The sequence below is a fragment of the Daphnia carinata genome, chromosome 8 (genome assembly GCF_022539665.2).
Source record: "Daphnia carinata strain CSIRO-1 chromosome 8, CSIRO_AGI_Dcar_HiC_V3, whole genome shotgun sequence".
In the NCBI taxonomy this organism is placed as follows: domain Eukaryota; kingdom Metazoa; phylum Arthropoda; class Branchiopoda; order Diplostraca; family Daphniidae; genus Daphnia; species Daphnia carinata.
The window spans coordinates 5,273,403-5,287,633 of NC_081338.1; the positions used below are offsets into that span (position 1 = coordinate 5,273,403).

Genomic DNA, 14,231 nt, shown 5'->3' on the forward strand with positions numbered 1-14,231 from the left:
TGCAGAAAACTGAATATCGTACCAATAGGTGGCTATAGTGTTTGGGGGCCGTCTGCAGTAGAAATTCCTGACACAAAGTTGCTACTGATTTTTTATTCGACGCTTAATACTGTTAAATACTAGTATTTGGCGCTAATATACAATTTGACGTAAAAATATTTGTGATCAACCAGTATTTGACTTTTAGTATAACGTGTAAATTGTTTACAGAATTTCAAGTGATATACCTTTTTCGTCGAAATGTTGGTCTTGAAAATAAGCCCGACTTTGTGTTGTGGTAACTTTTAAATTACCCACCGTCATCTAGCGACAAAGAAGTGTGTGCTGCACCGCGATAGCGCTGTAGCGTACTGGCGCGTCACCATTGTATCAAATATTCGGCAGTACTATTTTACTGCTAGATGGCTCTACTGTTTGAAGGTCCATATTACATAACAATTCATTGTCCATTCTTCCCGCGGTAACATTAAACGGTAAATTTGTAACGCCATTTGACGACCCATTCTTTCATTGACAATTTTTGTTCACTAATTAATCATTTATTTAGGTAGGTCGTAGAGAACCTGTACAGCCATCTGATAACAAAATTCTAACAATTTAGGTATTACCTCCTGACCACCCAATTCGGTTCACGAATGTTAAGTTTCCCTCAGTTCGTAAATATCAGTCGTCGTGGCGTTCCGGACTTCAAAATGTGCGATGGGGTTGTGCGTCGCGCTCTGGCATTACGCAACGACGATCTTAATCAGGAATCAATCAATTAGGACCTCGTCACTTTTACCTTCACCTTTGTTACTTTTACCAATATATTTTCTCATAAAGGAAAAACCTAATTAAAAGCGTAAAACCACAACTGTTGATTGTCACCGTATATAAATTTGTGCACGAAAACGTTTCTCTGTGGCATCGTTTAAAGTTAACAGGTGTATGGCACTTCAAGAAATTTCGAGTTATTCAGTCTCTGAGCAGTTTCTGCGCCGCTTTTTTGCACTAAGGTCAATACGGTTCTCTTCTAAAAAATCTTCTTTAGTTTTCGAACGTCTTCGGGATTGATATCAAAATCCGGAATCCTGCGAACCTTGATCACTGGAAGGCTCACTCAAAACGGATCCAAGGAAACGGGAGACACTCTGCAGAGCTCTTGACTGACGACGCCACGACACATCCAGAATGACGGATGGAAAACTGGGATCATCGCTCACCACAAGGAAAGCTTCCGGCGCATCTGGCTCTTGATCGTCTTCAAAGCTTTCAGACAAACTAGAGTCCCGACGATCTTAATCATCTTCAGATTCACAGTCTGCCGTAGATTTTTGGCGATTCTGGAATAAAGGGAACAAAGCGAATAGGTCTATCGTACAACAAATTTTAATCAAAATTTGAAGTACCTGTTTGATTTCATGTTTGTGATTCCGACCGGTACTGGCTGAGGACGTGGGATGACGTGCGATGACTATAGCTTTCGCCAACAGAAGCTATTCTTCTTCTGCTCAAAAGGATCTCCGGATCGCTTGGCAAACGGACTAGTTGACTTGTCGATGCCGGTCGAGGCACTCTTTCCAACGATTGACTTCTAAAGAAATTGTTGGATATGTCCGGCATCGAAGATGTCGGTTCCCAAGGTGACGGAATGGTCTCAGTTGATTGACTAGATTCGTCATCGACTTCAGAATCAACGGCTACGTGAATTGGAACGCGATCCCCTTCTTCCGGTTCTACATCCGAATCGTGTAGACGATTATTGAAAACGTCGTAGTAGCCGGCTGGAATAGCTTCATCGTAAAGTCCTTGGTTTTCTTGTATAACTACCCGTTCGGGGGATCTAACAGGTTCTGCCACAACTAGGCCATCCGTTTCGTCAGTGAATGTTGCATCGTATAGGGAGTAGAGGGGCGGAGCAGACGGAAGCAATCTGGGATCCTTGTTGTTGGAAACAGCTGGTGCACGACGACCTATAATACATTGCCATTAGTTTGAAATTTAAGCTAGAAAAGGAAAATTTACATTTGAGGAAGCAGACGATGAAAGCCACTGTCAAAAAAAAGAACAGACGCTATCTACACGATTCCCGTCCACCTAAAACCGGTAGACGTCGAGACCGTTTCGTTCAGTGAGAAGCATGTCATCGATCGCCGTTGATAAGTTAAATCCTTAGCTTGATATCTGCATATACTCAACTATAATTTTCAGTTCAGAAATAGTTCTTTATGTTTCTTACCCTGGTAGGCAAACTCCACAATCATCTTCGTATCTGGCACAAATAGGTTGACCGGTCAACGATCGCGCCGGTTGGCGATTGAAATGGGTATCGCAGGGAATGCATCGTTCACAATACGAGAGGAAACAATAATAACCCGACCCACAGTCGATATCCTTATCACACTGCAAAAAGAAGGAAAGAATCACTTACAGATGAGAAAACAAAATCATCTCGAAAAGTTCTTACCTCACGTAGAATCTCTGCAGAATTCAATAGGGACACAAAGAAAAGAAGGAGGCAAGCTATTCGGATCACCATGTTCAAACGTCGTACAGACTTCGTGATAAGTGCCTAAATTAAAAAGAAATGCCCGTGCTACATACGGATGATGCAATCAGTCGTTGGCAAGTCATAATTTACGACATTGTTTACGCCGGCAATATCTAGGAAAAACAATAGAAACATCAAATACGTAAAAAACGAACAAAGAACCCATAAAGTATTACCGAAACCAAGAGCAGCAACATTAGTGGCCCCCAGAATATTCCTAATATCATTTTTGAAGTCACGTAGCGCTTGCTCACGTTGATTCTGAAGACGATCACCATGGATGCTGGTAGACTAGACATTTAAAGTTAAGACACTTTGCCCAATTCACAACAGGTTTAATTCTTACTTGTAAGTTGTTATTGCAGAGAAATGCAGCGACGAAATCCGCCGTCTATTTGCTGTTGACAAAAACGATAGTCTTGGCATCACCGAGATCTTGTAAAACTTCGATCAGCTTAGCTCTCTTATTTCTTTTCGTGCACTGGAAAAAACAGCTGTTTAACATCCGGATTGGTGCCACCGACAACGCCTGTTGTGACGAATATGTCGTCTCCCATGAACGTCGCAGCCAGCGCTTGTACTTCATCTGGGAATGTAGCCGGTAACATACAAACACGACGGATTCCCTACAGAGAAACAAATAAATATTAAATCAGTCAAATTTCATACTCAAAAGCCATCGAGAACATACTTTCGTTGGATGGTTGGCAATTTTTCCAATATTGGCGCCGAAACCCATATCAAGCATTCGATCAGCTCCGTCCAAAATTTAAAACCTGACCCCCGTGGAGTCAAATACTCCACGCTCGAGAAAATTCTTGAGTCGCCCACCTTGAGTCCTTGAGACGCACCAGCAACACCTTGTTCTAACAATATGTTCAAAACTGGTACCAAGTACGCCACCTACATGAAAAAATGTAAAATTTAGATGACTTAATCAACGAATATCACGAAGGGTTTGTTGAGTATTGTAACAGTTTCTTAGATGCAATTGGACCTTTTAGTAGTCACAATTACCGGCGTGCACACCCAAAATTACTTTTACTACAACTTACCCAGTTCATACCGACCCATTTGAATCAAGCCAGTACGAGGGCATCAAGGTTTCAAAATTACAGAGTGTTAATTAATTGGATTACCGTTTTGTCAGAGCCCATGAGAGCACAAGCAATTAAATCTCTTTGGTAAGAATAACTGCAACTGAAGCTTTCTGAACAGGTGTTGGTTTTATGTAGCCAGAATTTTAAATGTTTTGTAGTAGTTGGCGCAGGCCGGCTTCTTCGAATGGTGTTATGCTGCAACCATACCAGAAGTCATAACAGACCATCGACACTGATGAACGAAAGGCTCAACTTAGTCAAATAATTTCATGCCATGTATCAGTCATGCTATGTTTTCACTATAAAAAAGATGTGTTATTTGTATGCTACTGAAAGAAAATATGTTTAATAATATACCTGTCTTCAAGAACTTCAGGTAGCTTCATAAAGCATTGCAGCCTTATGATCAGTTAGAGCACAGCAACTTGTTAGCTCTAGCTTGTACTGTTACACCTAGACAATAACACAATGTGGTAAATGAAGGATCCGCCATGAACGTCGTTTCAAATCATGGTGCCTTTTCCTTATAAAAAGGCAGATATTTTCACAAACTTGGCATTTTAACAAGCAGCTTAAATGATTTACCTTCCTTGGGACAAAATCCACTATTGCCTTGGTCTTTCCACTTATCATGTGTACACAAATCATTTCTTCATTTTCCACCGCCGTTGTTTTTCGAATTATGCAGAAAAAAGTAAAAAATTTAGCAAATATTAAAAAAAGCAAACGCTCCCGCTCCGGTCAGTCCGATGACAGGTTATGGCGACGTTTTTTGTAGAAAGCTCATGGCCTACTTCTAACATTACAGAGGTTTCTTATAGTGCCATCTAGTGCCACCAAAAACGGGGGTGTCAAAAATTAAATTTGCTTTACTTGGGATTTATAATTTATCAATTATTTGAATTAAAAGGCAGCCCAATTCCGAGCCAATATTTTAAGCTGAAAAAAACTGACTGAAGACCCCAGAAGACTGGAGAAAGAAACACTTGTTATCTAATGACAATACAACGAAAAACATAAAACAAACAAAAATTAACGGGGAAAACTAAACAGGATTGCATAATCTGAAGTGCTGTATGAATTCAGAAGACTCCAAAAATTGAGATAATTTTTCATGAAATATAAAAAAAAAACAATTTAAGAGTTTCTTTCAATTGCCCAATGAAATTGACTAGTCATTTTCCTCCCCTACAATTCTACGTCTTCAACATGGATCAGGTTTCCGCGCAATTTACATTGCCATCCGTCCATCTGTACTTGATTACCATTACCCTTCTTTGACTAAAATTTGATCTCAAATTGTTAAAAACATTAATTTAAATAATTACGTTGTCGAACATTACGGGAAAAATACGAATTCAATTGATTTCCACAACACAATTAACATTACTTCTTTAAAAACACGAATTCTTTTTGAAAAACATCAGAGTTTGAGCTCTGATGGGTTCTGGCTTACGCTGGTAGATTATAAATTGCCTAACAATGAACAGTGTTTTCAAACAATCTGAACTTAAAAATCATTTGCAAAATGGCTGTTAATTTCATGGCAAATTTCACCTCATTTCTCAAGTTCGTTCTTCGTGATATGCTTAGGCCTATTACAGACCACAGAAGCATTTTGCTACCGGAGATTAAGATCGAACAGTCTCTAACCCAGAACCAGTCTTCCATCCCTATCTACCCAGTAGAGAAATCAGATGGAATTGGCTCCCATTCACCAACTGATCCGGCGATGACGACTGAAATTGCCGGATTGCCGGAATACCAAGAAACCAGTATGGTGTTGGAAGAGCCAGAAACCATTCTGATGCTAGAGATGGAAACTATTGTCCCGGTCATCGAAGACTTCACCCACGCCGATAGCATCACAGATGCCTCTGTCACTGATTTGATACCTGAAACGGTAAACGACCCAGCGATCAGGGCAACTGAAACATACGGGCAAAAAGACACCACCATGGGCCCAGCTGAACCAGTTTCGGTCGCCAACGAAGTTCATGAATCTACTAAGAAAAGCCCTTCTAAGCTATCAAGATTGGTTGAGCGAGCGGACAACCTGTTGGTCAAACTAGGCTTCCTCAGAGAATCTGACGCAAACAGAACGGTATCCGTTCAACTAACGATGAACGAGCAGCCGGTGGATATGGTGATCGACGGTGGGTGCTTTGAGTCGATCATCAGCCATGATCAATGGAGACAACTAGGTGAGCCGACACTAAAGGCCGTGTCGAAACATGACTCGGCTACGTTTAAGCGATCGGGAAAATACAAGAATCATGTCACATGGCCAGAAGTAGAAGGCTACTTTCACGCTTTAGTTCAATTAGAAGAACGTGTGATGATTCTACCGATCTATGTCGGCAAAAAAGACAAGATTATGTCCAATTTTCTCGGCCGTCGACTCATCTACGACCTCCATCTACACGCGGATAACGCTCATTTGATTCAGATTACTCGAGAAAACGAAGCTGGATCTCTACCCACGACAGATGACACTGTCCAAAAAGAATCTGAAGAGGCAGATGAGATGGATGACCCCACATTCCATGAACTTCGGACAGATGATACGGAAACTTTGATCACTTTGTTACGAGTATTAACCAAGATTACCAAAAACAAAAACCAGACAAAGCGTGAAAAGTACGAGACTCGTATATCTCACCAGCGAATGCGTGAAACGGCCACCATGTCTTCCGAGTCTGAAACGAAAGCAAGTGCAAAAGACCACACTCATGCTAAAATGAAAAAGAACATTGCCAAGCTCAAAAAGATTTACGATCAAGACTTTAAGCGATCGTGCAACATTCTACGCAAAGCAGAAAAGAACGTGGGTGCTATTAAAGAAGAACTCGTTTTCACTTCAGAAGAACGTACGCGCATCCTTTTGACCGACGCTATCCGACAAAGACAAAAAGCTTTGCAAGTTGTGATCGAAGAAGAGCGACTCGAGTTTGCAGAGAAAATGAGCGAACTAGCCGATGCGAAAAAGATGTTCCTCACACCTCCAAAACAGACAAAAATCAAGACATTCTTCAATGAATTTAAGACAGCTTGGACTCGAACCCAAACATTAACATCGTTCTGCAAATGATAAAAAAAAAGTTTTGTTTACAATTGAATGAAGGGGAAGGAGCGGAAGGAATAAGGATGACTTTGTTTTGATGCTTCAAACGATTCTGTGTGCTGAATTGATTGAGGGCCCATGTTGAGCTTTTGTTTGATTTTTGTTTTCTTGTTGAATGGCGAACAGCTGAAGGAACGTTAGTGCGTGAGGAGAGACGACAATGGCATAATTTGTTAAGAAATAAGTATGCTGTTAAAGCGGAAAATTTTTTTAATCGTTACGGCCATTGTCACCTCTCTGCAGCACCTCGCTTTCACTCGGTTATCACGATACCTCCAAATTTGCAGCATTTGTAATTGGATTTCACAAGGTTAGATTGGGACGGAAGGAAGAATTGATGACAATGATCGTTTTTGATACTTTGAAAACCTGTTCGCTGTTTAAGTACTTTATGTACTGTATAAGTGGACAGGTTTTCTTAGTCAGAAATGATCCGTTTTTCATTCATTCACTTACGTTCCTTTATAACTATGATGCCGTCTATTTGCAGTCTTTGTAAACTACTTGGCATAATTGATGCCATTTGAACAAGAAAAAGAAATCAACAAAAAGCGCAACGTGCGTACTTAAGAAGTACCCAGATTTTTTTTAGCATTGAAACACAGTCATCGTTATGCCTCTCCATCTTTTCCTTTCATTCGATTTCTTCCCTAAAATCAACGTTTTTGTTACCCCAGATTGTAATTTCGGAAAATAATTTGGATCTTGAAAATAAAAATGTAAAAAAATACTTCAAATGAATTCTTGTGTTTTAATATTTAGTAGATAAATAAGGTTGCTTAAAACAAAATACTTCAGAATTTGACGAATTTGAAAAATTGTATCCTTTAACTCACAAGTTAAAGTATACAAAATAGCAGGTGAAAGTCACCAGAAATTCTAAAATAGGTATAGTACGGTACAAAACTAAAAGAAAAAAGGGAGGAAGGAAGGCGGAATAAACACTTGCTGACATGTTCGGTAAAAATTTTAAATAGTTATTGCACAGCATCTCAGGTGACTGTTAAATGTTGTAACAAACAAATGCTAAAATCAAAAAGACCATTTCGAAACTCGAAAAGATATAGACCTCTATTCAAGACTACGATCGCTTAGATTGTACGACACACTACTGAAAGCAGAAACGAATGTGGATGTTATCAGAGAGAAATCGCCTTACGCCAATTTCCTCGGCCGTCGACTCCTCTACAACCTCTACCTCCAAACTTTGAAGTATCAGGGAATTGGTGTTACTAGTTCGTAAATCAACGTATACCAACTAGCAGGTGGTAAAATTATCAAAGATGTTTGCGCAACTAATAGAACAAAAAGGAAAAAAATGGGGAGGGGGAGAATTCCATACACAAAGACCTAATCCATAAAAATTCACGCAGTTGGTCCACAACACCTACGAAGATGCCTATAGAACCCTCGTCTTTAAGTATTCAGAAAGAGCTTACCTTGTGGCGAAAAACGCAGGAAGAGAGGTAAATGACCTTCACGCTGGTCAAGTTAATCCAATGGGCTTCTCCTGGATATCTGAGAAGAAGGAAAAAAATGCGATGTTTAGCAAAGGAATTCGAAATTCAGAACGCTAGCAAATGCTGTACATTTAAGAGGTTCTAAAGCGCAGTTGACCAAGGTCAGACTCTTGTACCTACCGGAGCAAGGAAAAGAGGGACAGTGAACCCTCATAGGTGATCCAAGTGGAGCGCTAGTTGAGGAAATGGGTCGTGATCCACGTACGCTGGCCGAACGAGAAAAAGCGAAAGACGTTCTGCTCCGGCTTTAAGAAGAGCTCCGTAACGTTACCACCCATAAAAATCTGTTATGATAAGGTAACAAAGAGCAAAATATATTAGCCGAACTTTAATTGATAGGAAAAGGGAAGAAACAATAAGCAATCCTGTCGCCTACAGTAAAGGAGATCCAGTTATTCTACGCAATTCTCAAAGCCGCAGACAGAAAAACAACGGTGGGAACAAAATTTGCATTACCAACAAAGTTGAATGTCTTGTGATTGCTACTAAAATAAAATTTAATTACTCAATTGGGGATCTTCAAACGTTTCAGAACTAAAGCAGGAAGCGCTTAAACAAAGCTCTGCATAATGCCAACACACTATTAATGATACTTTCGGATAGGCAACTTAATAGTTATTAGATAGTGCTGGTTATGCAACACGAATTTTACGAAAGCAACAGTTTTTTGGTTGACATTAGTTGCGCACGATGGAACACTTTTACTCTCCCCATTTCCTCCTTTTTTTGTGGGTTGTATGACACGCATAATATTAATATTAGCTGACCACAATAATATTAAAATTGACCGCAGGATTAAAATATGCTATGGCTAACAATTCATACGGTGGCAAAACAATACAAGAAAATGCACGGCGAAGTGAAACGAATATAAGTCCAATCGAAATTTGACCAAAAAGACTTTGCATTCATGACGAACGTCTGGGTGAAAAATAAACAATGAAATCTTTGTTTTGACGCAGTTTTTGGCAATGTCCTACGTCGCGTCATTACCCCAAGTGTTTTTGTCAACTCCTACAAGTTACGTTCCTCGACAATCGCTACGGCGACATGGCTGCTAAAAAAACCCCAAACTAATCCGCCAAAAAAAAAACGAATGGCATAAAGGCCCAATATTGCAACAGGTAGCGAATGGCACTAATAGACCCCTATTTAGCAACAAAAAGAAGGCGACTTTAATACAAAAGGTATTATGAACGATTTTCCCTGATGCAGTGGGCGTTGGTCTCTGAGGAATGTCTGGAGATGGATTTGATAAGATAATAATGGGCAAACAGAGAAAGGCTAGACAGCAAGGCCGCCAAAATCAAGAAGAATAGGTCACTAATAGAAAAATTGCCCGATGATTGACGTAGGATTTCAATGTACCGGTGTAAAAAAATATTACTAATGGACAGGTGGCTGCGCAAAAAAAAAAAAAAGAAAATGGCAAAACCTTTGATTCCTAACTGTTGATCATCCGACAGCTCGTAGCCCGTGGCTCAACCGGTACTTCGACAATTGTTACGGGAAACAGGTAAAAGCGATGAAATATGGTTGTATTCTATGTTCTGTCATCCTTGACAGACTAGCTCTTGCGGTCTAACAAAGCATGTTGGATGAAATGATCTTACTTCCGGTCACATTACAACACACGATTGTAATGCAACGAGAAATCAAAAACGCCCTACTTAATACCGAAATTTGCAATGGAACTAGATTCGTCTTCATTTAGTCCAACGAATCGAATTCGATGGAACTCAAATAATATCAAAAACAACAATAAAAAAACTGTGCTTTGCGGATGTTCCCTAAGTTTACAGGTGAGAGCACGATTGTCGTCTCCCCTCCAACCCCCCCAGAAAAGATTTAAAAAAAAAAATAGGCCATTAAGTTGAAGGTTACACTCAACAGGAGGCGAATGGGGGACATTAGAAATAAAAAAAAGTCCTACAGAGTTCTTCCTCGGCCCCAATCTCTCTCCCCCCTCTCCCTTCCATTTGTACAACATCCTCCTGGCCGCATGCCCGCACCACAGCGACTACCGTACAGCAGGGATACATTTCCTACGCCAAAGAGAAAGTCAGTCGCTATCCAGTTGTTGTACTGCACACAATGCACTCGACCAGTCGTCTTCGTCCTTCGTAGTTTTTGTTCCCGAGTTAAAATAAATAAAATAAAGAGGCAAAGAGAAACGACAGTTTGTGCTGAGGGACATCTCGTGTTTAGGACGCAGCAGATTCACCTGTCTGATGGGAATGATTCGCGCAGGGTTCGCACGAGTCTCTTTCTCTGCTCTTTTCGTCGCTGTGATTTTCGCCTTCTGTTTGGTGTGCTTTCTCCTACAAGACGCTTTCATTTACACGCAGCCGCATCATCGAATGTTAGTTTGTGAAATTCTATTTCGCTTTTTTTTTTTTTTTTTTTTTTTTTTTTTTTTTTAAATTTTTGAGCTTCATCGTTAACTTTTGATTTCTTATCTGTGCGGGGTCAATGCGCAGTTTTCGGCTGGGCAATAGCCTTTTGTCCGATGGAAATGATGTGGCTATTCCAGTTGAGAAAGTGGAGGAGACAACAAAAATAAGCGTGGTTTCTTCAAACAGCCTAATCAAAGGTATCTTACTCGTTCACACATAACTGGTTTCTTTTTTTTTTTTCAAAAAATAGTTTCAAATTTAGCGTCCATCAAGCAAAAACAGTCTCTCGTTTTCTTTTTGTTTACAGGTAATGGAGTGCGTAGCAAGGGCGCCGATTTGTTCCAGAAAGAGCGCATTCTGTGCTGGATTATGACGTCACCCGACAATCACAAAAAGAGAGCCATGGCAGTCAAAAATACTTGGGGAAAACGTTGCAATGTTCTACTTTTTATGAGTTCAGAAGAAGGTATCATTTCATTTCCACAATTTTTTCCCAAAATATTTTTAACATGATTTGCACAAATAAAAGATCCCAGTCTGCCGACCATCAAATTGCCTATAATCGAAGGGCGGGACCAACTTTGGGGTAAAACGAGAGAAGCATTTCGCCATATATGGAATCACTATCGAGATCAAGCTGATTGGTTTTTCAAAGCCGACGACGACACGTACGAAAATCCCTTCGCCTTTCAAAGAATTCGCTTAATGAACCCGTCTGCAGGTACGCCATTCTGGAAAATATGCGTTATTTTCTTTCAGCTTACAACACATCGAAACCCTTGTGGTTTGGACATAAATTCAAGACCATAGTGAAACAAGGCTACTTTAGCGGTGGCGCAGGTAAAACCACAGCTAAAATAAACTTGAACCCATTCAATTTAAATGTTGATTACAAAATAGGATACGTCCTTAGCAAAGAAGCTACTAGACGGTTCGTCGAAGAAGGGTATTAACATTTTGTGCATTTTACAAGATAGTTGATAAACAACTTTCCTTTTTTTTCTTTCACAGCTATTTTAACGTGCTACTCTGTCGACACGATCACGAGGGAGCGGAGGACGCAGAAATGGGTATGTGCACCTTTGGCAATATTTTCTCTTTGAAGAATCGCAAATTTTACGTCTCCCTCCCCGTTTTATGCCACAGGAAAATGTATGAGTCGACTGAATGTGTCGGCCATGGACACGAGAGACGCCAAAGGCAGAGGAAGATTTTTCCCGTTTTTTCCCGAACAACACATTTTCCCTGGGAAAGTAACAAAGGACTACTGGTATTGGCAATCCATTTACTACCCCGCACAAGAGGTAACGCTATTTTTTTTAAAGATAACTATAAAGATATCGTCTCATTCTTCACGTTTCCAGGGATTGGAATGTTGTTCGGACAGTGCCATCTCTTTCCACTATGTAAAGCCCGAACAGATGTACCTCCTCGAATATCTTATTTATCGGTTAAGGCCGTTCGGATTGGAGCCAGAAGACCGGCCAGCAACTCCAGATCCATCGCCAGACTTGGATTTGACTGCGACGCCTTGGTATGTTTCCGAAAAGCAATTCGAGGGCAATTCGGCTGGAGGTGAAGTAGTCCACAGCAGTACGAGTGCCACCCCCACACTGAAAAGTAACAGATATACCATGAAAAATTACACAGAACGACTCAATGAGCTTATCAAAAGAACAGAAAGGGCAAGAAAATTGAAAATAACATAATATAGACTGCAGTCATTCGCTTGATTTGTTTCCAAATAACTATATTACCGTGATTATAATACATTAATCAAACGTTTTTATTTTCGTATTTTTTGCTCGTTAGTTAACTGAAGACAATGTCTTCTTTGAACTAGTAATGTAAAATAGGAAGACGTCAAATTCAACTAAGGAAAGCAGTAACGAGAGAAGTATCCCGTTACTGCTGATAACGGATGGCGTGTTTGCAAGTCATTAAAGAGAGTGCATTGGCCTGTCCAACAGTTCTGATAGCATGAAATCATACTTTCATACTCAGCTACGTAACAGATATAAAATGCTAAAAATGCACATAGCTGGATAAGCGACAACTATTGCAAATTCAAAGCAAAGCCTATTCGCAGTTACTGTTATGTTTCTTGGTATGCCAACTACCCATTAACTTATTTAATTTTTTCACTACCACTGTGTGAAGCATTACAACGCACAAACACCGAGCAAGTCCGGCACAAATGAATCTGGGCTTTATTAAACTAATCTTTTTTTCAAACTCCTTTGTATGTAAATGTCTTATTGAACTATGTGAATAAAATTCTCCCAATGTTAAAAAACCACATTAGCCAATATTACAGTAAGCTACAAATTTTATATTTTAGGAAATAAGCCTGTTGAGTGCTCCCCTATCTTCGCCATTGCAGGCGAAAATTATGAATAGACGTCTTCCAGCTGCGACAAAATCGAATACAGGCCAATATCAAATCACCCGCAAATACGCCAAAATGGACGGGCTACTTAACGAAATCATTGCCTATATTTTGACAACGATATATTTGGTCCTTTGTTCGATTGCCTTTGCAAATTGCTTCATGGAGATTGCAAACACCATCTACTATGTACTTGTCAATTATCCTTTTACGCCAGAACCACCAAACTTCCCCATTCGAGCAGCAACTGCGTCACCGACATCTGACGTGGCTGAAGTGCCGAACACTACGGAAGTCATAACCCAGAGAGAAGTGGAGGGAACTCTTTCTGCCGTGTTGACTGAAATTCCAGGAGCGTCTTCATCAATGGAAAATGCCAACGATCGAGAAAACGTATCTGCGGATACAACCGATGTCCCTAACACACACCAGGTCGAAGAAACCGTGGAAGAACCAGTTATGGAAACTATGGTTCCGGTCATCGAAGAATTCACCGACGGCGAAAGCATCCCGAATGCCTCCATAACTGGTTTGATACCAGAAATGGTAAGCGACCCAGCGAACAAGGCAACTGAAACAGACGGGCAAAAAGACACAACCTCATGTCCAGCTAGACGAGTCACGTGCGCCGAAGAAGAAGAGGAAATTCCTAGGAAAAGTTCGAAGCTACCAGGATTCCTCGCACGAATGTACAACCTTTTGGGTAATCTATGCTTCCTGAGAGACTCTGATACGAAAATAACGGCATCCGTTCAGGTGACGATGAACGAGCAGCCGGTGGATATGGTGATCGACCCTGGGTGTTTCGAGTGCATCATCAGCCATGATCAATGGATACAACTAGGTGAGCCGACACTGAAGGCTGTGTCGAAACCTGACTTCACTACATTCGAACGAAAGGGAAAATACAAAAATCGCGTCAAACCGAAAGAAATAGGAGGCTACTTTCAAGCTACAGTTCAATTACAAGAGCATAAAATGATTGTACCGGTCTATGTCGGCAAAAAAGACAAGATTATGCCCAACTTCCTCGGCCGTCGGCTCATCTACAGTCTTCACCTAAACGCAGGTAACGCTCATCTGATTCAGACTACCGGGGAAAATGAAGCTGATTTCAACAGAATGTTCGTTAAATCGCCGAAAAAGGTCAAAAACAAGAAAGTCTGTGGTGA

The 14,231-nt window shown here is 40.5% G+C and overlaps 1 protein-coding gene and 1 long non-coding RNA gene across 2 annotated transcripts; one reads left to right on the plus strand and one right to left on the minus strand.

Annotated features, from left to right (window-relative positions):
- Positions 1 to 856: 856 nt before the first annotated feature.
- On the minus strand, positions 857 to 4,133 carry LOC130704291 (uncharacterized). Its single transcript, XR_009004900.2, has 10 exons — positions 3,988 to 4,133; positions 3,670 to 3,929; positions 3,222 to 3,433; positions 2,877 to 3,156; positions 2,707 to 2,821; positions 2,447 to 2,643; positions 2,219 to 2,382; positions 2,005 to 2,163; positions 1,389 to 1,952; positions 857 to 1,322 (listed from the first exon to the last, which is right to left on the minus strand). It is a non-coding gene; the product is annotated as an uncharacterized LOC130704291 (long non-coding RNA).
- A 6,200-nt stretch (positions 4,134 to 10,333) lies between these two features.
- LOC130704287 (glycoprotein-N-acetylgalactosamine 3-beta-galactosyltransferase 1-like) lies at positions 10,334 to 12,448 on the plus strand. The gene is made up of 9 exons (XM_057525769.2): positions 10,334 to 10,636; positions 10,755 to 10,867; positions 10,978 to 11,136; positions 11,200 to 11,338; positions 11,392 to 11,510; positions 11,571 to 11,616; positions 11,682 to 11,740; positions 11,817 to 11,974; positions 12,035 to 12,448. The coding sequence occupies exons 1-9, from the start codon at positions 10,506 to 10,508 to the stop codon at positions 12,377 to 12,379; spliced, it is 1,269 nt and encodes a 422-aa protein (XP_057381752.1). The 5' UTR covers positions 10,334 to 10,505; the 3' UTR covers positions 12,380 to 12,448.
- Positions 12,449 to 14,231: the final 1,783 nt, after the last annotated feature.

Excerpts from the sequence above, each read along its gene's own strand:
- LOC130704287 (XM_057525769.2), top strand. The coding sequence starts at position 10,506 with ATGGGAATGATTCGCGCAGGGTTCGCACGAGTCTCTTTCTCTGCTCTT. Across the intron at positions 11,339-11,391 it reads TTCAAAGCCGACGACGACAC|GTACGCCATTCTGGAAAATA; the intron begins GTACGAAAATCC and ends ACCCGTCTGCAG. Across the intron at positions 11,975-12,034 it reads TTTACTACCCCGCACAAGAG|GGATTGGAATGTTGTTCGGA; the intron begins GTAACGCTATTT and ends TCACGTTTCCAG.